Below are 25,966 nucleotides of genomic sequence, written 5' to 3'. Positions count from 1 at the left end.
ACTCGCATAACCAATTAACTATTAACCAAAAGGCTTTTCGCACGTGACGCTACCTCTCCCAAGTGGAAAATATTGTATGGTGAATTAAATAGATAGACAGACTGAGATAGATAGACACATAGGTAATCATCAACATCGCCTCCAACTCAGTGAGACACAAAGGGCCTCTGTGAAATTCCGCCACTCACGTTTTTCCTCTGCTTTCATTACCACGAGTCTATAGGTCTTCCAAATTTCTTCTGGTACCCACAGAAGCCCAGCTGACACTAATGACGTCCCACTGTCCCAGGACAGTCAACTCCCGCCACTATGCGATTATATGTGACCTGTACGAAAAGAACTGTTCTCCCAGGAATAGTATAAAAAGAGGCGCACATACAAGCAAACAGACAGTGAGAAAGGGTGGGAAATAAACACCACTCTCGTACTACTGTTTATGTTCGCAACGACAACTCCCGCGTGAAGCTGCTAAGGTCTTATGGGAAAATAAAGAAATAAAACAAATGGTTCAGGCACCCCTGAAAGCCTCCGAGTCTTCAATGGCCGACCCAGAAGAAGAATTTTAGGATACGTTTAAGAGCTAAGGCCTCGAATCTCGGGAGCGTCGTCAGGTAGTAAACATGTTTGATGTCTCAATAGCTGAACATGAATACGAAAGGGGGGAGGGCCTCTTTTACAGCCAGAGTAAACGATGACAAGGAAGGGGCCATTTTCGCCGTTTTTACCGCCATAGGACCTTTCTCCGTATAAAGACGTAACCGCTCTATGATCTTGAACAAACTTTGTTTAGGGTTGGGTGGGGCGGGCGGGCGGGCGGGCAGGGGTGCCAACGGACCGCTGGATGTATTTTAGTCCGGGGCCTTTGGATGGATCTGGGAGTTATGGGGTCGTTTCAGGGGCTTATTGTTCGCGTGGAAGAGGCGTCGTAGGTGGCAGACGATGTGCTAATATGTAGGACGCGCTAGACGTAATGGCGTCTGAAAGAAGGTCCTCGGATGTGTTTATGGCCCTTCGAAGGGATAAGAGGGCCTTGCGCTTCTGTGGTTTAAGCTCGGCGTCATGACTCGCCATGATTTCCGCTCGCTGGCAGCAGATGTCGCTTGTAATACAATCTTCTTTTCCTTTTCCTTCTTTATTGATTGTTAAATCCTCCAGAGCAAGATTTAAATAGCAATAAAAAACATAACGGCAGTACAGAGAGAATTAAAATTCCAATAAGAGACGTTAGGGCAAAGAAAGTTGTGAAATATATATACTTTTTCCCTTTCTCTTGATATTCTGGTAAGATACAACGCACCACTTTCTTCCTCTTCTCGCCAGTTTTTTCTTTGGGACGCGATACGATCCTGAGCTCTCTCTCGGGTCTTGAGGCAATAAGTAGGATCCTGCTGAGATAGAGGAGGGAGTATACAGAGCGCCCCGTAAATTACCTCGCTGCCTGACAGTACTTTCAGGCGACTGGAGAGAGAGAGAGAGAGAGAGAGAGAGAGAGAGAGAGAGAGAGAACCAAATCTTCACAATTCCTGCTTTTATTGGGTGAAAACCGAGGAGAGCCATGCTTTCCAAAACAAGCCCGGTCCCTTGTGGGGAAAAATGGGTTAGTGGATTTGGCCGTTCAAGAAATACCTAATCTTTCTTTTATAGACATTAAAAGATTCATGAATGCTGATGGGGGCAGTTAGTAAAAGTTGTGAGTGGCAAAATAATGTCATTTATGTGTACTACTCGTACATTCTTTAAGAAAAATAACAAATCATTTATTTTTCTCTTCGAGTGCATTTTGAAGTCTTCAAGTTCACTGGCCATAGCCGTCTGCACTTCTAGACCATTGCCGTGACGTTACCGATAAAAAGTCAAAACAGAAAAATGTCTTTGTCTTTATCGCATAAAAAACTAAGAACAATGACGACGATCCCCTTTCAAATAAATAAAAATTAAGAAATCAAATCAAATTACTATCTTTCGTAGTTCCTCTCACATAGGCCTAGTCATCCTTGGGACTGTTTCCCCGGAGCCATTCCTCTTCTCAAGTGCTTTTCTCTAGCCCTAGTTTTCCTATTTCTCTTTCTCTTTACTCTTCTCCGAAATACGATTTGTAGCGAGGTTAGGCAAGGGGCGAAAGTATAATCAGATTACTTCTTTCACGTGCGGCGGCGAAGTGAGATCTTGTAGTACATTTTTTGTAGCGGCCGAGGCTTTTTAGGACCGCTTTTAACCATCGGTGACTGCTAAGAATAGCACAAATTGCTACACTGACGCTCCATTTAGCGGTAGAAGGCCTGTCGTCCGGAATAATTGCAGCTGCCTGACCTGCTGCTCACTCTCGCAGGAAAATGTTGGGGACGAATTTGACAAAGCCCAATGAAAGAGAGAGAGAGAGAGAGAGAGAGAGAGAGAGAGAGAGAGAGAGAGAGAGGGCGAACAGTGCAGCCATTTCGACTCACGTTATTTACAAAAGACTGGAAAAAAATATATAGTCTTTTAAACGTGAAAGTATCTACACAATACCTCTCTCTCTCTCTCTCCCTCTCTCTCTCTCTCTCTCTCTCTCTCTCTCTCTCTCTCTCTCTCTCTCTCTCCTGTTTGGTGTTTGTCATAATGACTTTCATTTTGTAAGCCTTAAAGCGATATACATTTTTCTATGTATTTTTATTTTTCTCTTCTATGCGTGGCAGAATATTCTGATTTAGTATAAACTATTATGTTTTTTTTTTTAAATATACATTTGAAAAAATCTCTAAATACTTCTGTCTACCAACTTCTTGGAGCGTATACCCATCTAGGCCTATGCACGAGCAATAATTCTAGCCTGGCGCTCGACAAATCTGCAGTGCAAAGTCACCTTGATTATTTATGATGAGAGATCGTTCCAAATTTCTAGCGCCTTCAACAGCGTCTTAGGACGAACGGTTATATAAGATAAAAGACGCCATAACCTTCAGACTGCAAATCTCCGCCAAGACTGAGCAACCCATCCCCCAAAAGGCCCCTTCCCACCAAAAAAACAATACATTCTTATATTTCACAAAATTTTATTATTTGTTGCCTGACATAAGTCAAGCCTTCCGAAAAATTTTTCGTAAAAATTTACAAATAACCTCTTGCATAGCCCTAACATACTGTGTATAAATACCCAGTCTTTCCCATAAAAACTAGCCATCACTGCTTGCTGTTATGATAAAATGAAGCTAACGTTACAAGTTTAAATAAAAATCCTCTTGCTAACCAAGCAAATGTACTGTTTTAAAATCATCCGAATAAAAAGCCGAATAAAGGAAGTGATTATTAGACCCACACAATGGCATCTAATATCGATCTCAAATCCCCTTGCTAGGTCGTCCTATTTGGATGCTATGTAACCAACCAGGATGAACATTAATTAGATTTTATCGTTAGTATTATCGTAGTACTAAGTATTATTACCTTGCGTGAGAAGTGGCCCACCTCGTTAGAGTCAGATTTGTTAGCGAGTAATGGCTGGGTATTTTCTGAGCTTTTCCACTTCAGTTAAGCGAAAGTTTAATATCCTGTCTATGTTGGTAATTCTGATTGCGGGGTTAACGATACTTGTTTTATTTATTGTTATATTATTTTAAGAAATATGCACTACGTTCTTAGAAAATTTGTATTTATATGGATAAAAACAGTACTGATAAGCATGCATGGTGTGTGTGTGTGTGTGTGTGTGTGTGTGTGTGTGTGTGTGTGTGTGTGTGTGTGTGTGTGTGTTGTGGGTTAGCTACTGTTCCAGTTTTCTGCGAGCATTTTAGGATTATGTCCCTTCTTCCTCTGGATTGCAACCCACCACATATAACTAACTACCTGATACATAATTCACAGCACATGTCAACATAGGTCAATGGAAGTTGACTGACTGTGCCTAGGATCTCTCTGCTCTGACAAGAAATTGACAATTGATTCGAGTATCACGACCACTTGAACCATATGTTTATCACGTGTAAAGATTTTTCCCCTTGAGCCTCCTACCCACGCTATTTAATCAAAATACCAGTCTGACAAACGAGTTTAATCAAACTGCCTTGACACATATATGGAAACAAGATCTGATCAACTCTGTTTACGTAGGCCTATGCTATAAAAAAAAATAGTAGTGAATATGGATAGGACTGCTACCGGTATGCTATTACAACTATTCTCCGTCAATATGACCTAACGCATTTAGGCTGACGTAAATTAAACATGGCCCATTAAAGCCCATCACTGATTAATGAACCTACACGAAAATGAAACTACCACAAAAACCTTAAGCAATCAACGCTAAACAAATCAAATTTTCATTTACAAGACCGAGAACGCTTTGCTCTACGACAGCAGTACATCTATGTCTATTTCACGTGTATTAAAACCATAAAATATATTCAGTTTTATAAAAAATAATTATGAACGTTTGCGCAGGATTTCATATCACTGTTATATATCATGTTCTAATTGGTAACTGTAAACCACCTACGTTGAACAAATGCCTAGGCCTAACACTGACATTCAAATCACCTTACCTCGTGCATGTCTTGCCTCCTGAATTCGTTGACAGCATCAGTGTTTTATGGTCTTTCGGCGTGAATATTTACACAGTGCTCCCCTCTTGCTTCAATTACGGTTAGCACGACGTTTTTATCGTCCATAACCAAGAGAGCGTCCTATAGAATTTAATGGACACTACTCAACATTGCTTCACTTCCTGCAAGTATGGCTGCACAAGCTCCTGATAACAGACGATGCACAAATGACATTTGGCAAACTGGACACTAAACGTTGCTTGAAGGCACTTGTTTTACCACACTGGAAAAGATACACGGCTCCTTTCCATGCAGCAGCTGCCCTAGCTATTTCAACAACGCATGTTAAACAAGAATAGCCATTGAGATTTGAACCTACACCGAGATAAAGTCACCTGGCATGGAAACCCTCAATACTGGTCTGTCAAGCGAGCCACTATTTCCTTATATTAGTCTATAAATATCTTGAATAAATCTGTTTTCATTGTCATAAGTTTTTCTATATAATAGTATGTTGTTTTCTTGCTATGCATATCCAAGTTTTCACATTAATTCTTTTAAGCAACTCATTCTATACTGTAGTTGTTAGTACCACACTACCGCCACGGATATGGTTATAGAGAGACCCTTTGCACTAATTTGTCACAGACTTTAAACATGATAAATGGTTCGGGTTTTATCGTCATGCGTATTTTGAGATGACTAAGTTTTTTTATTTTCTTGTTACGAAAATATATCTTTCATTTTCGAAGCAACTTACTATATACAGTAGTTGTACTACTACAGCAGTGTGACCCTTATAGCTTGGTTTCAGAGCCTTCAAATTTTCAGTCCCTAATACAAGTACAAGAAGCTCCTACTTCATATGAGGAAGACTGAAAATATCAAGTTTTCCAAAAAAATGCTTTCTAATTTCCGAAGTGTTAAGATAGCGTAGATTTAACAATGTATAATAATAGGAGAAATGAATGTGGGTTCCAAGGAGGGGCATTGTTGAAGTAGAACCGAAATAAGAAGCCAATTGTAAATGAATAAGTAAGACTTGGTATTAATTAAATAATTAAGACAGTAAAGCAAGAGTTTAGAAGTGAAAAGAGGACGTACAAATGCCAGCTATAAATAAATTATAGGCTTATGTGTGAACTTTTAAAAGTTCTTGATAAAAAGAATGCGGTTTATAGGAGCCGTTACAAAGACGTGAGTTACTTGACAAGTGAATGACAAAAGGTCGGTTTTGGGCGCGCATGAAGAAATCGCAGTCCACCAAGTGTCAAACGAATTACAAGAATTACATCATATTGAAATTCTTCGCGAAGGCAAGTAGGCCTGTGCTGAATAGTGAATTGAGAATAGTTAAGATTAAGATAGGGTAGTATTCGTGTAACTTTCATAGTAGACCTAAAAGTATGAAAAGAGTTAAACAGCACATAGGCCTAAGGTACGTCCCATGTCAGTTGGCGTTCAAGTTAACAAAAACTAGGCCTAGGGCTCGTGTAAGCAAAATTAGTCTGGTAGGCCTAGGACTCGTGTAAAGCAAAATTAATAAGAAAAGGAAGCAAATGGTTTAGATCAATTTCTAAGAATTGATAGAGGTCGTAAGATAAGAGGATAAGAACTGAATAGTGAATTGAAATCATCGAGCATAAACCCAGATTAACCACCTAAAATTTGGCCTAAATAAACTAGAAATATTTTCACAGACCAGGAAAATAAAGACTAGTATATGAATACAAGTATTCAAGCTACACATTAAACACAGATCCCCATAAGAAGTGGGAATTACTTGTAACAAAGAAGAGACAAGCACTCGGCCGCTACCAGGAAAACGAAGAAAATAGGCCTACTAAAACCTTCGAAAACATAGCCTAGCCTATATTAGAAATATAGGAGGCTGGATAATTAAAGGCACAGGCAATGGTGTCTAATATAAAAGTGAAACTTAATGCATAGGAAGTAAGTTAACCAAGCGCTAATTGCGAGGGCTATGTATGTCTACATTATATTATATCTATATCCAGGGTTAGGATAGGTTAGGTTAGGATGCTTCCCTTTATTTCACTATGATTTTTATGACTTATGTTAGGAGAGTCCAGGTCAGGCAGGAAGGATCTGGAATCTTAGGTTAGGGCGTATCAGCATGCTGTCAAGTCCTACATTTCATTATTCTTTTTTTAAGTTTTTGTGGTTTCACAAGGCATTTCTGACCAAAATGAGTGTCAGAATCGTTCAAAGCACATCAGAAACTACTAGCGAACTTAGTTCCAATCCGAATCAATTTTAGGCAGCTTGTACCTTTTCGCCTTAACATTAACTAGCCTATATCCCATTTATATTTCTTTGCAGTTTGCTTTTCACCCCAGCTTTATTGCTTTCTGCCCATTTTTTTTCCCTATCTTATTGCTTTTTGATTTCATGCTCTAATAGTCACTCTTTCAAGGAAATCCTTTCGGTGAAATGAGACATGTTTGACAACGGAGGTGTCTCTAGTCATTTAACTATTTATTGCTTTACATTTAACAGCAGGTAGGCCATGTATCAGTCAGTTTGATTACCTTTATTATGCAGTAAGGAATAGATAAAAGTAACAGACTTATTCAGTGTAAAAATTACAAATAATTTCAAAATTTATTTTCTTTCAGGTTTACCTGCTAAAACTATGATGAGTCAGCTCAACCCACCAGATGAATTCCCTTTTCCATTCCCAGCCTATGATATTCAACAGGACTTCATGAAAAACTTGTTTGATACGCTTGAAAAGGGACAGCTAGGCATATTTGAAAGTCCAACTGGAACAGTAAGATATTTATTAAAAGTTACAAAGCCTTTTTGCACATGAAAAGCTGGAAAAGTTAGCATTTGATTTACAGATGCCTTTTACCAATGCAGTGAAGTGTGAGTGAGGTTCTTTTTTCACGTCTTTTTGTGTGTGTTGTCAAAGTATCAGTCTCCTCCAGCTCAGGCTTAACCTCACTCCAGTTATCACCTCTCATTTAAGAACAAATCTTCTGGCAAACCATGTGAGTCTAGAAACGTGACTTATAATTAAGATGCTTCTCTTTCTCTAGCATGAGAGGTTATAATACCAATGCTGATGCGTTGCTGATTTTGGAAGGGACTTTGAAGGAGACTGCATAGATTGGCTTTGCAAGACACTAGGTGTGCATGGATGAAACAGAAATTACTTCTTAACACTTTATTTTCCAGTTAGTACATGTTTAAACTACTTTCTTACTTTTCAGGGAAAGTCCCTAAGCATAATATGCGGTGCATTAACTTGGCTGAGGGATCACAATGAGCACTTTAAGGTACAGTGAAGAGGATTTTGTTTAGCTTTTAGTTTGAAGACTTTTTGGAAATTTATATGATTTAAATGAAATTGGATATGATTAAAGTGTCTATCATTTGTTGAAATAGTAAAAGTTTTATGTTATTTATGGTTTTAAAATTATCATAGACGTGACTTTTTATGTCTGTGTGCCACAGCTAATCCCAATGTACATTTCAAAATCTTTCTCACCCTACTTATATTTAAATATCCATACAGTTTCCTATATATTTCTACAATATTCTTCTGGAAATTGAGCGCATCTTACATGTCAGCAAATACAGTACATGTTATTACTCTTTGTCAAGTTTCCCAAACTCAGTCTTCCAGCTTTTTAGATACAAGCAAGACCTTTGACTGGGAAAAAGGCTTTAGTAAAACTGTGGTTTTAGTTGTTGTGAAATATTGTGTTGAGATTTTTGTAGAATTTTAGTACCTATATTCAGTTTTTTTCATATAGGCTGAACTACAGAAGAAGATTAAAGAAAGTGAAAAAATGACTGTGGATGACAACGATCCAGATTGGTTTAGTGCCGCAGCTAAAAAGCAAGAAGGGCAAGAAGAGGTTAGAAGGTGCAGAGAAGAACTGAAGAAGCTGGAGAAACAAGAAGACCGAGTATCGGAAATAAAGCAGCGTCGCCACATGGTCAAAGTAAGTGTGAGGTGCAGAGAACTCTTTACATTAGACTCCATTGGTTCCTGTACTTTTGTTTTTTTGTATTTTTATATATAGTAAAGTACTTCTTAGTCATTAGGAATAAAAAGATATACTTCTTTCACTGCAGAAATCCAGTGTCCAGAGGGTTGACGATGAATTTGAGAAGTTATTCCAAGATTTACATGAAGTTAAAGAAAATGTACAGAGGGAGCTCAATAGTTTTTCAGGTCAGTCAGAATTTAAGAAATATGACTTCATAATTCCATCAAGTTTAATTATGTACATACAGTACATGGAACTCACTCTCTCTCTCTCTCTCTCTCTCTCTCTCTCTCTCTCTCTAGCAGTGTGATGGTGATTTATCTAACTACACAGTCTACTAGTTCTAGTACTCACTTACAAAGATGTCGGTACTGTATGTGGGTCCAGTGGCAAGAGATTGTGACCCCAGGCTGGATTACCCACTGACTATTATCCTAACCTTGTACAGTAATGATATGTGGATGTGCTTTGTGCAGTAGGATTTAGTTAAAATGTTAGTTTTATGTTATTTTTTCTTCATGCAGTATTTTACTTTGCTGATTTTTAATGCATTTTAAATCAGTTACCTTATACCAGTGGTTTCCCAACCTTTTTCAGGTGACCCCAATTATGTTTTTCAAGATAGGACTGCGACCCTAATAATTTATTTGCATATCTATGTGTTATTAAAACTATATATTACTAGTTGTCGGCTATAAAGTAAGGAAGCGATTAACTAATATGAGTATGTGTAAGAGAGATACATGTAAGGTTTGAAAGACAAAAGTAAACATAATTGAATTTTATTAGAACTACAGCATTGTGAATTTTAAAGCCTGATATTAATCAAAACAACCACTTCTAAAGTAATATTCTGTCACATTCCTCAAAAAATAAACTAAAAGGAGTACCTGTTTTCTGTGAAATGATAAATGAATTTCAATGGGAGCCTTGGGCCTGGATCATGTTGCTAAGTTTTCTCTATTCGTAGTTCAGTCTTGAAAAAGCACCCTCAAATCATGTTAGGGTTGCAGTCGATTTCTATATCTTGTTTTGATGGCAGTCAGAGCTGCAAATCCTTCACACAAATAGGTTTGTGAGGCAACAACATTTTCACAGCCTCGCATCAAGGACTGGTTTCTCTTTCTTCACAGCAGTCCAGGAACACACCTAGTGTTTGTCGTTGAAATTAAAACAAGCAAAATTCGCAACTATCCCTCAACTAATATGTGATTGTATATCCTAGAATTAAAATTGACTGTTTTAAGTTGAGGACTTGGCGACCCAGGAAAGGCAACTTGATGACCCATTTGGGGTATGACCAGGGTTAGGAACCACTGCCTTATACTCTTTAATTTTTATTTTATTCTTTTCATATCAACTGTGTATGTTTTTTATTTCTATTTTTTTAATTTTTGTTTTTAATATATTGTTATGTATGTTTTATTATCATATAACTTTCTAGATCATATTTATTTATCAATGTCACATTTAGAAATATTTTAGAACCATTTGTGGCTTCTTCAAAGCTGGTCAATAACTTTCTGTTCCTAATTTAATTTAGGTATTTGATTTCCAAGACATTTCCTTTATGGTTTGGAATATTGTGCTCTACAAGATCTAGCATCAAAACTTAACTCTAAATACTGTGTACTGAATTTTATGTTGTAGCTGGATTATTCATTATGCATTATTAGACTTTTATTTTAGATAAGTTACAGAGTGTGTAAATAATTAGACTTGTGTTTCTGTGTGAAATTTCTTTTATATTTTGGGTATTACTTATGCTTAGATTTCTCATAGTTTCTAAATTCATGTAGCAATTTTATTGACAAAGTTTGCATGTATATGTTATCAACATTTCTAAAGGAGAGGACCTCCAGTCATCTAAAGATTTCAAATATCAGGTGCAGATTCTTTATCATCCGAGGAAAGTATGCTATTGTTGGACGATTATGACAGCGACCAAGAAGACTCCTCCAAAAAAGAAAAGGAAGATGATGATGAAGATGATGGTTGTTTGAAGGTTTGTATGTAATGTAAAATTTAGTGGTATATTATGGGTATATTTATTTTTGTGAGCACTGTTTAGAGATTTAAGCAAATGGTTCTGATTTGTTATTGTCATTTTTATGACTGCATCTTGAGCTATCAGTCCAGAAATGGATTTATCAGGCATTCCAAAAAGATCTTTCTATTGGGAAATGCGAATCATCCCTTTTATATTGAAATTATAGACTCGAGGAAGGTGATATTTATAGCTGAGACAAAATATATTATGAAAAATAAGATCTGAAATCACAACTTTGTCCCAAGTCTAGATCTTCAGTATAATCATAGTGGATTTGCTGACTTAGCACTTTTGAATTGTACAGGAATAACTGCCTATCATTATAATTTGATCTTTTTTTTTTTTATGTACAGTATTTAAAAAAAATTTTTTTGCTTAGTTGTACTGTGCTTTGGTTGATTTATTGTCTTAATACTTAGAGAAGGCAACTTAATATATGTTTGCATCTTTTGCCTTTGAAATAGTTTATTAATTCATAATATAGTCAACCTTACATTATGGAATTACTTTACTGTTACAGATTTACTACTGTAGCCGTACACATTCCCAGCTCTCTCAGTTTGTTAGAGAAGTGCAGAAGACTGTTTTTGGAGAAGATGCAAGAGTAGTGTCGTTAGCGTCTCGTCAAAATCTTTGTGTGAACGAAGCAGTCACTAATTTGGGAAATTTATCCTTGATCAATGATAGGTGAGGTAATTCAGGTGTTGGGGTATTTCATGAAATATCCAGTAGGTAGTCATAATACTGATCAGTGGTGATCAGTTCTACATTGGTAATTTTGTGTTCATGAAAACTACATGCATGTTATTAATATTGATACCATTGCACTGGAACTAAGGTTAGTAGACTGAGAGACAAGTTACCTTGAAAGAAGCAAAGTGTAAAGAGTTAGGTAAGATATTCCCTTTTAGACAGAGCCCACTCATCACCTGCTGAAAACACTCATTTATCTTTTACTTCATATTGTTATTTTTATTGTTCATAGAGAACCAAATGTCAAAAATATATGAAAGGATTGTTGACCCAACTCTTAATTATGGATATACTGTATTTCATCAGTGGCTATTGCTTGAAAATGTTATAGAAGGTTTTTTTGATTGTTGGAGGTCATTTAAATGAATTGATTTCATAGTACAGTATATATATGGTAAAGAATTGAAACTGACAGATGCAAACACAACAACGTAAGTAAAAATATGAAGCATTGTTTTGAGGCAGTTTGGTCAACAGAGAGAATGGTATACAATTTGCAAGTGGGTTCACAGGGTAATCAAGTTTTATAGTAAAAATGAGTTCCAAGTATAGAGAGAATGGTAAACAGTTTGCAAGTGGGTTGACAGGGTAACAATTTTTATAACAAAAATGAATTCCAGGTATAGTCTGTGTAAGGGATGTTGTCTTGCTACCTTACAAAGCTTCTTTGTTGGTGCATGGGTTAATTTTGAGGCTGAGGGACTAACACCCAGATCTCTTCATTAATTTAGAAGTGAAAGAGTTGAAATGACAGTGTATGTTGTTTTGTTTTTCTCCAAAACCAAGACATAGCTGAATAGTGAAAAGAAAGATTTTAAGTATGTGGGTTTAACATGTTTTGTTTCGTTTGTCAGGTGCACAGAGCTTCAAAGAGGAAAGAAAGGGAGAACAAGTAAGGTGGATGGAGATGATGTGGTATGCAAAAAGAAAAAGGTGACCTCAGGTTGTCCATATTATAAACATACGGCCCTTGAGAAATTAGCTGATAATGTAAGCTTTTGAGGTTTTTTTAGTCATACTGCATGTATAAACAAGTAATATCCAGTGAATTGAAGCTTGTTTCCCTAGAAACCCATTACTTATCATATAGCAAATTTCTTGTGTCAAATGAATTCCCTGATACATCAGTCTTATGTAGAAGATTTATGGAAGCCAGTACCCTTCACATACACAAAAGGAGCCCTAGGTCCTTAATAGCTAACTGTGTCAATTCTTGTGTCCATGCTGACCTGTTCACACATTGCAGAGATCTCCAGACTTTACTGATTTTGCTATTAGAGGGTAGCTTTTGTATGATAATTTTTTCATTTAATCATTGCTATGATGTGGCTTTGCATAACAGGTCATCTAATCTCCTTAGAAAAGTTAATCCCTTACATTTAGTTCAGGATCCATTCTCTACCGTTATTATTTAACAGGTTGTGGGAAGTTTTACTTTAGTTGGGTAGTCATCCAGTTCCCCTTTCATACATCTCTCAAGGTCTTCATTGGTGGCAGGGAACCCAAAAACTCTATGTGAATACCTCTGGTACTTCCTTTTCCGAAGATTCTACTATTCACAGATGAATCAAATGAGGGATGGGAACCCACTTTCTGGATTCTGAGGCATCGGGGACTTGGTCCTCACAAGACAGATGTACACTACATAACTTCTAGAATCGAAAGCAGTTCATATGAGTTTACAAGACTTCACTCTTTTCATTGTGAGGAACTAAGTCTACAAGACCTTGCTCTTCATACTAGGGACAACATGACCACAGTTGTGTAACGTATGCCAGCTAGTAGCCTCTATCTTCATGTGGGAGAGTTTCAGAGAAGTACAAATAGTCTCAAGGTTTGTTCCAGGATGACATAGGTCTTCCCTTGGAATGGTTTCCACATCTAGATGTCTGCAAGGCTTTATGGCAACTTTGGTGAATTTAGCAGAGCTCTTCTTTGCCAAGATTACTTTGTAAACATACAGTTGCAGTCCTTCTGTTTTACTACAGAAGGTTTCAAAATTGCAAAATGACGGTGTTTTCTCTAGTGTTTTGCTTATCTCAACCCCTTAGTGGATCCCACAGGCCTTAGGGAACCATTGTGGTGTCGTAGTAGCATCTTGGATTTATTTAACACATGAAATGGCTATTTTAAGTAGTGAGTCTGTATGAAAAGATTAATTTTGTTTTCAGAAAACTAGATTTTGTACTGGCTTACGGTAATGTTGCTGTAGATTTAAGATTACTATACAACTGAATATTATGGTTGTGATTTTTTCAGTTACTTTTGGACTGTATAACTGAATATTATCTTTGTAATCTTTTTCAGTTACTTTTGGAAGTTCAGGATATAGAGCAAATGGTCTCCTTGGGTAAGAAAACAAAAAGCTGCCCTTATTATGGTGCAAGATATGCTGTTAAGGATTCCCAGGTAATAATTGATGTCAGTGCTGCCAATGTAAAGTAAGGATCTAATGGTTGGTATTTATTGCTCTTTGTACTAAGATTCAGATTTCAGTTTCCATTCTCTCAGCCATTAATAAATGACAATAATGTGTAGAGGAATTTTGGCTTTTAGTTTACTCAGTCAGTGCAGTAAACAACCTGCTTTTTACTTGTTATGCCCTGGAAATATCGAAGAACCCAGTGCCAAATTCTTACTTATGAAACAAGTGGCTTTCCCAAACAGAGCACAACCTCCCACTAATAGCAGGATTACCCATCTTACCTTTCAAGTTTACACTTAAAAGACATTTATTGGATGTAACTGTACCTCGTGCTTTTCTCTCACTTTATCCTGTTTATTACAGTAAAGTTGTTTCATAATAATATTTGCTATCCACCAAGAATATTCATCTTTGTGAATAATAAAGAGATAATTCATATTCTTGTAGTATCGCATGGTATATAGGACTCATAGGCTTGTAAGATGCACCCCAGTCCCTTCATTATGCATATATATGTATATATATCTTGCTGTCATCAAACTGCTTTCTAGATTTTTGTTGTTTTTTCCCTTTTTGTTTTATTCACATGACTTTTGCTTCTTTGTTTGCCTGTTAACCTTTGGTTCATATACTTAAGGACTAAATAGAAAATTTAGTGAATTATCATAAGTTATTAGTTTTTTCAGTGAACTTTGTCACCAGCAAATGGCATTTTGCCACTGCTCTGTCTTGTCAGGTGGCATTTTCCTTAGAAAGTTTTTTACTTTTATTTTGTAAGAGATTTATACTCACTTTGTGATCATCTAGCAGCATTTGTATCCATCCAAAGTTCTAGGCGTAATGTATGTGATATCCCCCTCTTGGAAGAGGTTTATATACTAGTATATGAAACACATTTTTCAGCTTTTTTTGTCTGTGCAGTAGACTATCCTCCTGTTTTACTTAAGCTGAGGTGTTATTATGATTTTATGTCAGCATTACCTTTTACAGTATTAGCAATTCTTGTGTAGGACATATGTTATTGTGAGTTGGGACTTCTTGTAGCAAATGGCTTACTCACTGGAGGGACAGACTGCAGCACTTCATTTTTCTTTGATATAACCATCAGTTTACAAACTTTTGTGTGTCTGAGCACTTAGCATAAAGATAGGGAAGTTAAATAGTTTAAATTGTGTGCTTGCTTTTCAGCTTGTGATTCTTCCCTACAACACATTACTTCACAAAGGTACAAGGGAAGCTTGTCAGATCAAACTAAAAGGGAATATTGTTATTGTAGATGAGGGACATAATCTACTGGAAACCATAGCTAACATCCATTCAGTGTTTGTTAGCAAGTTGCAGGTAATAGAATAACCAGTGTTTTCAGGAACGATAAGTTGATTAGTATATCTGCTGCATATGATTTTTGCCTCTGAAAAATGTCTTATTTTAATCCATTATACATTTTTTTCGTGTTTCTGAGTGAAGCATCCTTATGATTGGCAAAAAAATGTTGATTTTTTTTTACAGTTCATGGGTGCACATGCGCAGTTGAGTCAGTATATGCAACGCTATGAGAAGAGGTTGTCACCACGTAATTTACTGTATATCAAACAAATACTGTTTTTCATTAATTCACAATAAAATTGTTAAGTGAAGGTCAGTATCATTTTGTTATCATGGTTAAGGAAGTATAAACACACAGTACTGCCTTTTTTATATCTAACTTTGTGATTCTGTTTTGTTATCACATATATCTATAGTTATAATGTGGTGGATACTTTTGGAATTTCTAGAAAATCTTAGAGAAATGATGTTGACGATTATGTAGACCAGATAGAAATTCAGGCAGAAATGTACAAAGACAAAGGAATCTGCTATTAAAAAGCGTATGATGATTTAGAACAAAATCAGGATAATAAGGCAGTTGATAAAAAGTGAGAATTTTTGGCTTACTCTCCAACTTATGTATACTACAATGGTTGTTATGATACTGGTAATGTTTTTGAGAGTACACAACCTTATCCAGTAACTGTCATCATCATTATCTATGAAAGGGTGTACTAAAACAGTAGTTTAAATACTATAAAACTTGAATATTTATTGAAAATTTCTTATATTTTCCAATAGATGTAATAAGTTTAATGACTGATATCTAACATTTTCTTAATTGTTTCTAATTTACACCAGGAAGGAAAGATAACATTCTTGGTAAAATTGGAACCAGTGTCAATAGCAGCAATGATAGTGGCGCTAAAAATCAGTTTTCAAGAATGTACGCAGTTCATACCTTCATGTCTGAAACTCTGATTGACAATTTGAACATATACAAGCTCATTCAGTACATTGAGAAAAGTAAAATTGCTCATAAGGTAAGAAAAATTATCTTGTTATTATGGACTAGATGTTTGACTATGATGGTTTGGTACTATTTTTGATTTATGATATTTCATAAACTCTATTATATTAGTTTATAAGATCTGGCTTTTCTTAGCCAAATGTATTCTCAACTATTTCAACCATGTGTCAGATCACAAGTTTAGTAAACTAACCATTAGTGTAAAGGTGGGTAAAAATTCTCCCTAACATGGTTTGCCATGTGTATTGTCAGTCAGTGAACAACTTGGCTTGTGTGATGTTGCTCTTCAAATGATCTTACCTTTTTTTGTAATTGTTATTTTGGAAATATCACATGTCATTCAAAACAGAATTTATAAACATGCAGTAATATGATGATAGGATGAAACTTCACCATAGGATGAATTACATTTTTTCCATTCAAAAGTTGTTACATCACTGTTTCTGTTTATTTGCAGACACATTGAATTATGCTCTTTGCTTGACTTTTGTTTCTTAAGTTCATCAGCTTTTTGGAGAGACCTTGTGTTAAATTACTAGTTATAATGAACAGTGTTAAGTATGAAGGCAGGTAAAATTTCCTCACTGAGGAAAGCTGTCTTTCCAATCATAATCATTTACATTTTATTTAATCTCTTTGATGATAGACTTGCAGTCCAGTCCCACTGTAGTGTCCATGCACCCCTTGGATTTTGGTTATCAAGTAGACAAGAACCTCATTTTATATCCATTTAACAGCATTTTTTTGTGACTTGAAAGCTAATAAGTTTGATCTAACTAGATAACATTCAGAAAACTATTTCTCCATGAGTGAAGCACAAGTGAAAAAGGCATTGGCCTCCAATTGTGCCACGTTGTTGCTAATTAATCATCATTTAGAATTCCAGATTTGGCTGTACCTGCAAAATTTGTATTATTGGAACAAAGATTCTTCAAAGTACATGTTTGCAAGTACACTAGAACACAGTAACAGCAAACAGAAAGTTGTCCCTGTAAAAATAAAAACAGCATAAGATCTCATGTTTTTACACTCTCACTAACAAGTAAATTTATTTGTTTTTAGTCTCAGTGGCTTGTATACTCACGTTCAAGAGATTTTCTTTACTTTTCAGCTGCATTCCTTTAGCCAAAAGTTTGAAGGCTGTTTAAAGTCAAATGAAGTAAAGAAGCCTGCATCAGAAACCAGTTCTACCTCTGCGTTCTTATCTCGAATGACTAGTCAGAATTCAGGGAAGGATAAATCAAAAGGTAACTTTGATTTAGGGTCAACATTTATATGCAAATCTTTGTTTAGGACAGAACTTGATCATGTAATCAAAGAGCTTATCATTTCAAGATTCTGTATGGGTTGTGTAGGGAGTATTGTTCTCCATTAGGTTGAATTTTTTTACATTTGTTTTGTTCTGTTATGTATTGTATCCGCTTCATGTATTTTGTAAAGATGATGAATTGTTGTAGAGCTTGAACAATATTTTATTAACAAATTTTTGTGCTCTCTTGAAAACATTTTTCACTGTTTTCATACTAATGACATTTAAGCAGAATCATTAACTTACTAAAAATGTCTGGACCTCAGTACCTTTACCATAATGAGTTGAGTTTTCCAAATGACAGTTGTCTGGAAAAGGTGGTGAGGCATTCGTGTGGAGTAGGTTTATTTGCTGTTCCCAGGTTACTTGGTAATCAGAAGAAGTGCTGACCCCATTTATGTAATGATATGAGTCATAGAAGTCCTATTTGGCTTCCCCTACCCTTGTTTGGAGGAAATATATATGAGCATGTTTGATATGATAAAGAAAAACAATTTCTAGAAAGTCTTACATTAAAAGGTTTTCAAGTACAGTATAGTATTTCACTTCTCTTTATAATGGTGGTCATTGTCAACATTAATACAGTTTATGAATACAGATAAAAATAAAAAGCAGTAATGAGTACAGTTATAAATTCTTCAGCAACAGTTTTGATTACCAATACTGTATATATTTCAGCTAGCAACTAGGATAACACCTAAATCCATTTCATTTTGTATTGTCTATTTTTCTTCTTTTTTCTTATTAACAAAAGCATTCATAAACTCATGTATTGTAAAAAAATTCATGTTTTCCAGAAAATATCACTCCTGCAAGTGGTGTGAAAGAGAATGAGTCAGAACATCCTGACGAAGAAATTGTAATGGGTTCTCCTTTGATGCAAGTGACCGAATTTCTGCGTGCCCTTTTACAGTCATCAGCAGATGGCCGGGTAGTTGTGTCAGTTGGATCAACAAATAGAACGTCATCAGTGAAGTATTTGTTATTGAATCCAGCTTCCCAGTTCCATGATATTGTGAAAGAGTGCAGGTACTATCATGTGTTGAATTGTAAAGGCAGTATAACTACTTGGAATTGCATGCTTTGTTCTGTACAGCATATTATATAGTAGTGTCTGCATGCACAACTTGGTAATCAATTTTATTTAAAAAACAGTAACTGGCTGTATTATATTCAAGACTTATAAATGAAAATTAATGGTATCATTAGAATCAAAACACATTGCAAAATACACAGGTAATAAAGGATTGTAAATTTAGTATTGAATGTGCATACAGTGATCCACAAATGATATTCTTATGCATACATGCAAATCTACTTCTTTACTAATTCTGGTCAGGCAGAAAGACCAAGCTTGGAATCCTCATTCAAACATTGCAGAGTAGTTGTCAGGTGGAGGTAAGACCTCTTGTACAGGATGTACCTTTATCTCACCTGCTGCAGCTCAAATTTCATTGCTGGCCAGAATATTCATCCTTTGATGCTGAATGTCATCTTGTAAATACATTGGATTTATGTTGATTCTGTATTAACCTATAGTGTTGATTTTGCATCTTGTATAATCAAATTAGATGTTTGGTATGTATTCGGATCTGAGTGAGTTATGGGTAGTGTATTCAGTCTTCTGGGGTTTTGTTTAGCATTTTGAGCATTTGTTACTTGATTAAATGAATGTGTACTTTGAAAAATACTTTGATATTTACATTACTTTGTTGTTACTACTTTTCATTTTTGCAAGCCTCTTATTTACATCATTTCCCCCATTGGGTTGCATGCACATTTCTCTTTTTGTATTGGTTTACTTGAAGTAGCACCACTAACATATTTCAGTAACCATGATCATATGTTTATTTTTAGGCCAAGGAGACATGAAGTCTTACATCATGTCCATTTCTTGGCCCAATAAGGACTCCTTTTCTAACACTGTTAATGAAATGTCTCCCTAGTCTACTACTCTTTCCTTATTGGAAGGCTTTTCCATTACCTCAAAGGAAATCCCGTCTATCATTAATTTCATCAGGTTAACATACCTCTTCCCCAGGTTTTCCTTCCTTAATGTCTGGCTGTCATAAATTTCTGAAGACTTTGTTTCCTTCTTGATTTGGTGAATAGATGCTTGCAATATTTTTTTTTTTCAAATAGGATTTTACCCTGATCCTTCTTAGTCATGTACTTTTGAAAACTATGCTATTAGTGTTTTCATAGATACAAACTTGTTACACTGAAATGAGTACATGTGTCTGTTGAAATTGGAATTCACAACTTCACTTTCTCTCAGACGGATATTAGTAAAGTAATAGTTATTGGTATTATGTATAAAAATTGCTTAGAACATCTTTTTATTTTTGTCTTACAGATCTATAATAGTTGCAGGAGGAACAATGCATCCAATGAGTGAGTTTCGGAACCAACTATTCCTTTCAGCCGGTGCGGATCCTGAACGAGTTCGCGAGTTCTCTTGCGGTCATGTGATTCCTGGTGACCAGATTATGCCAGTAGCGCTTTCAAGTGGCCCTACAAACACAGTCTTAGATTTTACATACCAAAACAGAGGGAATCCAAAAGTGGTGAGTAGAGGTGTCTTGATTATCATACTAAGAATTTCTAAAGGTGTATAAAAGTACAGTATGGCATAATTTCTGAATGCCATTGTACAGTAACTTCTTTTGGTTTTGCTAGCTGTTATCAATTTTAAAAAAGATTATTGATAATGGAAAACTATGAAAAATTGTAAAGCCAGTGACTTGACCGGCAACCTTCCTCTTAACAGAACACAGAGAAATGGGAAAGTTACAGGTTTTAACAATTTACATGTTAAAATTAGATATTCTAATTTTACTCCGTCTAAAATGATAATGTTTAAGGAGCTTTCCTAGATATAAGAACACTACTTCCTAAAAGACTGGAAGAAGCATGCAGAAATCTGTTGGAGGAACACCACTTGAGGAAGGGATAGAAATAAATGTAGCAAAGTAGACTGCAACAGAAATAGATCAGTATGATTAAAAACTCGGAATATTTTCTTAAATGTATAAATTGAAGACAAGTCAAATTTAGTAATCATTATTTCTGGATAGTCATTAGCATAAGCTGTTTGTTTCTCCAAGGATTTGGTTTTTGTTTATTGACATACTTGGTGTTTTTGCCCACAGCTTGATGAACTTGGACGTGTATTGGTGAATATGTGCACAATTGTACCTGGAGGAATTGTCTGCTTCCTTCCATCTTACGACTATGAGCAAAAGGTTTTCGATTATTTTGTAAAGACAGGTGTCATAGACCGGCTATCAGGAAAGAAAAAGGTATTATATGCTTTGGTATTAAGAAAGCTTCATTTTTAGTTAATATAGACCCAGGTTCAACAAAGATATACTGTATGCTAATGAGGATTTTGCATGAGAATGAAGTATCCCTCCAAATTTTATCATCATACTCCTTTACAAATCACTATTTATTACTGTAATTTTTCTGCCTAATTGTTCGTAATTGTGATTTTCCTTTTGTGGGCTGGATGTTCTGAAATGTATCATAGCTTTGCAGAGTATTTGAGAGGTATAGAATGCCAACCTGATTGACTACAACCTTCTAGCACGAATTGCTATTAGTCCTCAGCAATTACATTAGAAGCAACCTTGCCTTTTCATGCATTTAGTCTGTTTATAATAATATGACCTCAACTACAGATACTTTGACACTCACTGCAGGGTTGATCGACCTAGATGGAGTTAGCACAGGCTGCTACACCATTACTTCTATTCTCCCAGCTTTTTCAAATTACCTTGTGTCAAGTTGTTATTATATTTGTTATTTACATATGTCACAGATGTTTAGTTTTCAATTCACAAGAAATTGTTGTGGAAAAATTCAAGTCTTACAAGTTAAGGAAAAAAATTAGTCTTTATGAATTAAGGAAAAAAATTCACATCTTACATCCTAATCTAGTAAATATTGCAGGTTTTCCGTGAGCCCAAAAAGTCCAATCAGCTAGATGGTGTATTAAATAATTATGCAACAATTATCAGGCAAACATCTTCCAATACTACAGGTCTTACTGGAGCCATTCTTTTCAGTGTTGTCGGTAAGTTTGAAGTTGTTATTATTTAATGTTTTCCTGCTTATATACTTCTATAGCTGAAATTATGGTGAATATGCATTGAGCTGTGTTAAATCTGCATAACTTGTAGTTTGTAGCAGCTAATCTTTAAGAATCATTCATATGAATTTCTTTGCTTACCTCCAGGTACAGTACTTTTATACCACGAAGGAAAGAAATATGTTATATAAATTACAAATTACATAATTATTTGTCAAGCCTTAATATCCAATTCATGGGGACAAACTACACACCAAATTGCTGGTTAAAACTTAACATAGTGTACCTGTGGTTGACAGATGGGTTAGACCTCCTCATTTGCCAGAGTCTTTCATTTCCAACAGATTGGTGTATAGAGTGCTCAGCTCTGCATTCCACTTCCTTTCATATTTGCTCAGATATGTCAAGTTTGGAATGTAGACAACACATCTTCATTTCTTTTAAACATTTCTATTTGAACTCATTATTGCCAATCATTTTTCATGCAAAACAGGTGGGAAGATGAGTGAGGGCATCAATTTCAGTGATTCTCTTGGTCGTTGTGTCGTTATGGTTGGACTTCCCTATCCTAACACTCAATCACCAGAACTTAAGGAGAAAATAGATTTCTTAAATAAGAATGTGGTGAGTACAGTATAATGATTTGCTCTAATTACTACATGTATCCATAGCTATAAAGAAATCACCTGCTTATGCCAGTGCCTGTTTTCATATGGAAAACAAAAATGTATATTTTAACACTAGTCTTATAACTTCTTACTGTAGAGTACTGTAATTAACAGTATCCTGGATTAGGTGAATATGATGTAGTTTTATGCCACTTAAAATTGCGTGGTGGACAATTACCCGATATTAATTTCAGGAACAGTTTCCCACCAAAACAACAGAATAAAAGCAATATAGAATTGGCATCATAAATGTGTTCACCCAGCACATGCACAAAAATCAGTTAGTGCTGTCTTTAGTTTTAACAGAGTAAGTGACTTTTAAAAATGTACGTTTAAAATTTTGACTAATTTAAAACTGTTAATGCATCAGTAATGATGGCAGTGAAGCTCATGTTTCCAACTACAAGAAATAAAGCTCCTGAATATCTTTTCAGTCCCTGGACCTGATGGGAAATCCCCTGGATCTGTGTTTTATGAGAACTTGTGCTTTAAAGCTGTTAATCAGTCTATAGGAAGAGCCATCCGTCATAGGTAAGGATCTTTCTTAAGTTATGTAATGTAAATTATGTTATGCTTTCTCACTCTGTGTAGAGAAGCTGAAATTTGCTTTAAAGCTTCGTTCACTACTGCTTCAACTTTTTAGCATTTCTCAACTACTGTTCATATTAGTGTATACTGTAGTTACCTTTCAGTTTAATTTCAACTGCTTTTGTTTGTATGTACAGTACAGAATTTTAACTTTATGTACTTTTATCTTGGCCATCCCAAAGGGAAGTAAATCCACTGTTAGTTACACAAGGCACACTATAAAGTACTTTTGTCGTTACTGGAAATTGTTTTAATTCTTGATTAGATTACCATTAGGCAGTTTTTTGTTATAATAATTGGTAAATTTTCAGTGTTTACTGGAATCAAATTAGTCCATCTGTCAGTATTTTTATGTACAGTTATTACATAGACCATTGGACTTGCCTGAAGTTCTTATTACCCCAGGGTCATTTTTTTTTTCCTCCCTTACCCCCTGTCATTTATTTCCCACTTAGCTATCAAAATTTTGTAACTTCTTATTTGCCCAATATTTTCATGGCATTTTAAAAAATCAGCATTCCAGCAAGGCCAATAAATCCAGAAATGTGACCCTTGGTCATATTAAAAAAAGAATTTTAACCAGTTTTTCATTGATATATCCTCACTGGTATTTGTTTCAGAAATGATTATGCAAGCATCGTTCTTCTTGATCATCGGTATAACAGACCGTCTTCAGTTCAGGCCTTACCGAAGTGGATTTCAAATCACCTGTGTCAGTGTGAAAAATTCGGCCAAGCCTTTGGTTTAATAAGGAAGGTAAGGGATTATGTAGGTTGGCAATATTGTATTATATATTGTACTGCATTATGAATTGGTAATTGTAGTTGTTAGAATATTATTCAATCATAAAAATTTGTACATTTAGTCAAAATACTATTCAGTCAAGAAATCCTGTACATTCTTAGTCTTTTTGGCTTCCACTATGTTCTACAAAGGTAAAACCAAGCTCCAGAAAGTTTTTTTAGTTTTGAAAGTTTTTTTCATTTTTTTGGAATTTTTGAACAGAACCTGTAATTTAACCGGTGGGATATGGACATACATCCTGCAAAGAATGGGATTGCTCATCTTGTTCTAGATAGTGGTTTAATTTTTCACTAAACTAGCCTTGTACTAACCTGGGGCTCTCTTATTTGTAGGTCTATATGAACAAAGGATTATTGTACCTCACTCGCCTTCATTCTTTGACCTCGAGGCATTTTGAAATAATTCAAATGATCATAAGGTTAAAAGAAAGATTAGCATTGATGAATATTCAGTTTCTTAGTTGGGTCCAACTTTGCAGGGGTAATAAATTGATTGTTGCCGATTGTATTCAAAATCCCTGTACAGTCTTGGCAGGTTGGGTGGGCAGCGCCTATGCATTTTTTAAAATATGCGAACCTCCCTCTGAAGTTGAAATTATTACTGGAAGAATGGGTAGGCACTATCAGGTGACATCTGGCAACCCACTCCTCTCTCCCTGAGAGGGGCAGAATTTCCCAGTAGCTGCCGGTCAGTTATAGTGGATCATTTACCAAATTTTTTCGTCTGCATGGACTCATGAGTTTGCTGTTATTTAGCCGCTATTCAGTGCTTTTTTTCTCTTATAATGAGCCACAATAAGCTCTTGTCAAGTGAGAAAATCAGTTCAATAATCGATTCTGCATAAGGTGGAAACTGCAACTAAGGATATTACCAATGTTGTGGGCATTTAGTGAGCGAACTGTGCAGCGGTGGGTAAAAAAGTTCAAAAGATGGCTCACTAACGCCCACAACATCAGCAATATCCTAGTTGCAGTTTTCCACCTATGCAGTGATTATCTTACTTATTTTTCTCACTTGACAAGAGCTTACTTCAGCTCATTATATGAAAAAGCACTAAATAGGGGCTAAACAACAGCCGACTCGCACTTCTGCCCCTCGCAGGGAGCGAGGAGTGGGTTGCCAGATGTCGCCTGAAAGTGCCTACTCATTCTTCCGGATATACTGTAATCTTCAAGAGGGAGGTTCGCATATTTGGAAAAATGCGTAGCCGTGGCCAACCCAACCCGCTGAGTCTGTACAGTAATGCATAGATACTTGGAGCTGAAGTTCAACCTTTTGATCCTCATATGGGTAGTTAGTTATAAATGATTTGTTTAACCAGACCTCTGAACTCACTACCTAGTAGTCAGTGGGGAAAATTTTAAAACAGCTGATGGCTAAGCAGAAATATTGGTAGTCAGTTGTAAGGACATTATGGAAGGAGAATTTTTATTGCGTGGTTTTCACTAGGTCTTTATTTTTTGTTCTCAAAACCTTGGTTCTGTAGGTGTGCCATTGAAGGGGAAGCATTCACAGTTTCCTCTGCAGGTACCCACAAAGCCTAGAATTGTTACGCTGCACATTTTAAGGAATCCACCATAGGCTTACTCTGCATGGAGGCTTATTCCCAAAACCTCTTTATTCTTGACCCTATATCTTCAGTTTAGTAGCAATTTACATACAGTCTCTTACTCAGTGGTTTGTATCTAGAAAACAAATGCATTTTAAAAATCATTTCCTGACATTCAATAACAATTTGTTTTGATGGTAATGATTTGTGTTGATACTAATATACTGTACCTTAGTCAAAATTGATGATATACAGAATTACTACACATTACTGACCTTTGGTGACAGATTTCCTTTTTGCAGTTTTTTACAGGTAAAAGATAGCGTAGGAAGAGCAATATGTACTTGGTAAGGACTTACAGAATGATGTATATTTTTGTATCTTACTACATTGTAAGTAATTAAATACAGTATCTTATTGATATTTAATGTTGTATTGTATTTTATTTTATTATATTGTATATATTACAAAGTAAATACATTAATACAAAATTATTTATTTTTTATGCATCACTTGTCCCTTGTTCAAGGTCACAGGGTAGTCAATACAAAGTGGCTTAAAGTAATCAATTTTTAATTTTCTGTTGTCAAAGGCCACACACACACACCATAAGTTCACTGTCTCCGGTGCCATTCAGCCTAGCATAAATTTGTTACATAAGTACAGGATGCACATGTTCATGTATTTAATATTGTACTTCCTGCTAAATCATAGTTATCAACCTTCTCCTTAAGTTTTAGATGGGAGCTACGACCTTCCTCACCCACTTTGGAAAATAAGACGTTTAGCCAAATCCTGGCCTAGCCAGTTTTGCATGTCATTCTGCCATTCTTCGGAATTACATCGT

At 35.7% G+C, this 25,966-nt stretch overlaps 1 protein-coding gene and 1 long non-coding RNA gene across 2 annotated transcripts in view; one reads left to right on the top strand and one right to left on the bottom strand.

Moving 5' to 3' along the window:
• LOC136840490 (uncharacterized) overlaps window positions 1–4,927 on the bottom strand; it is a 65,352-nt gene extending 60,425 nt beyond the window's left edge. The window contains exon 1 of the long non-coding RNA XR_010853619.1: window positions 4,518–4,927. This is a non-coding gene — a long non-coding RNA (uncharacterized lncRNA). The remainder of the gene's footprint in view (window positions 1–4,517) is intronic.
• A 2,202-nt stretch (window positions 4,928–7,129) lies between these two features.
• Window positions 7,130–25,611, top strand: LOC136840049 (ATP-dependent DNA helicase DDX11). The gene is given in 21 exon segments (XM_067106363.1): window positions 7,130–7,311; window positions 7,757–7,822; window positions 8,303–8,494; window positions 8,628–8,727; window positions 10,429–10,547; window positions 11,113–11,279; window positions 12,200–12,335; window positions 13,653–13,754; window positions 14,959–15,111; window positions 15,280–15,385; window positions 15,388–15,412; window positions 15,944–16,121; window positions 17,220–17,355; window positions 18,215–18,446; window positions 19,774–19,984; window positions 20,570–20,719; window positions 21,372–21,495; window positions 22,004–22,138; window positions 22,613–22,709; window positions 23,387–23,522; window positions 25,422–25,611. Coding segments are annotated over 21 exon segments (2,724 nt in total). The 5' UTR covers window positions 7,130–7,173; the 3' UTR covers window positions 25,443–25,611.
• The last annotated feature ends 355 nt before the right edge of the window (window positions 25,612–25,966 follow it).

Source organism: Macrobrachium rosenbergii, chromosome 7, assembly GCF_040412425.1.
Source record: "Macrobrachium rosenbergii isolate ZJJX-2024 chromosome 7, ASM4041242v1, whole genome shotgun sequence".
Lineage (NCBI taxonomy): Eukaryota > Metazoa > Arthropoda > Malacostraca > Decapoda > Palaemonidae > Macrobrachium > Macrobrachium rosenbergii.
The sequence above is the reverse complement of the archived record's forward strand: the minus strand, read 5'-3'. Positions and strand labels throughout refer to the sequence as shown.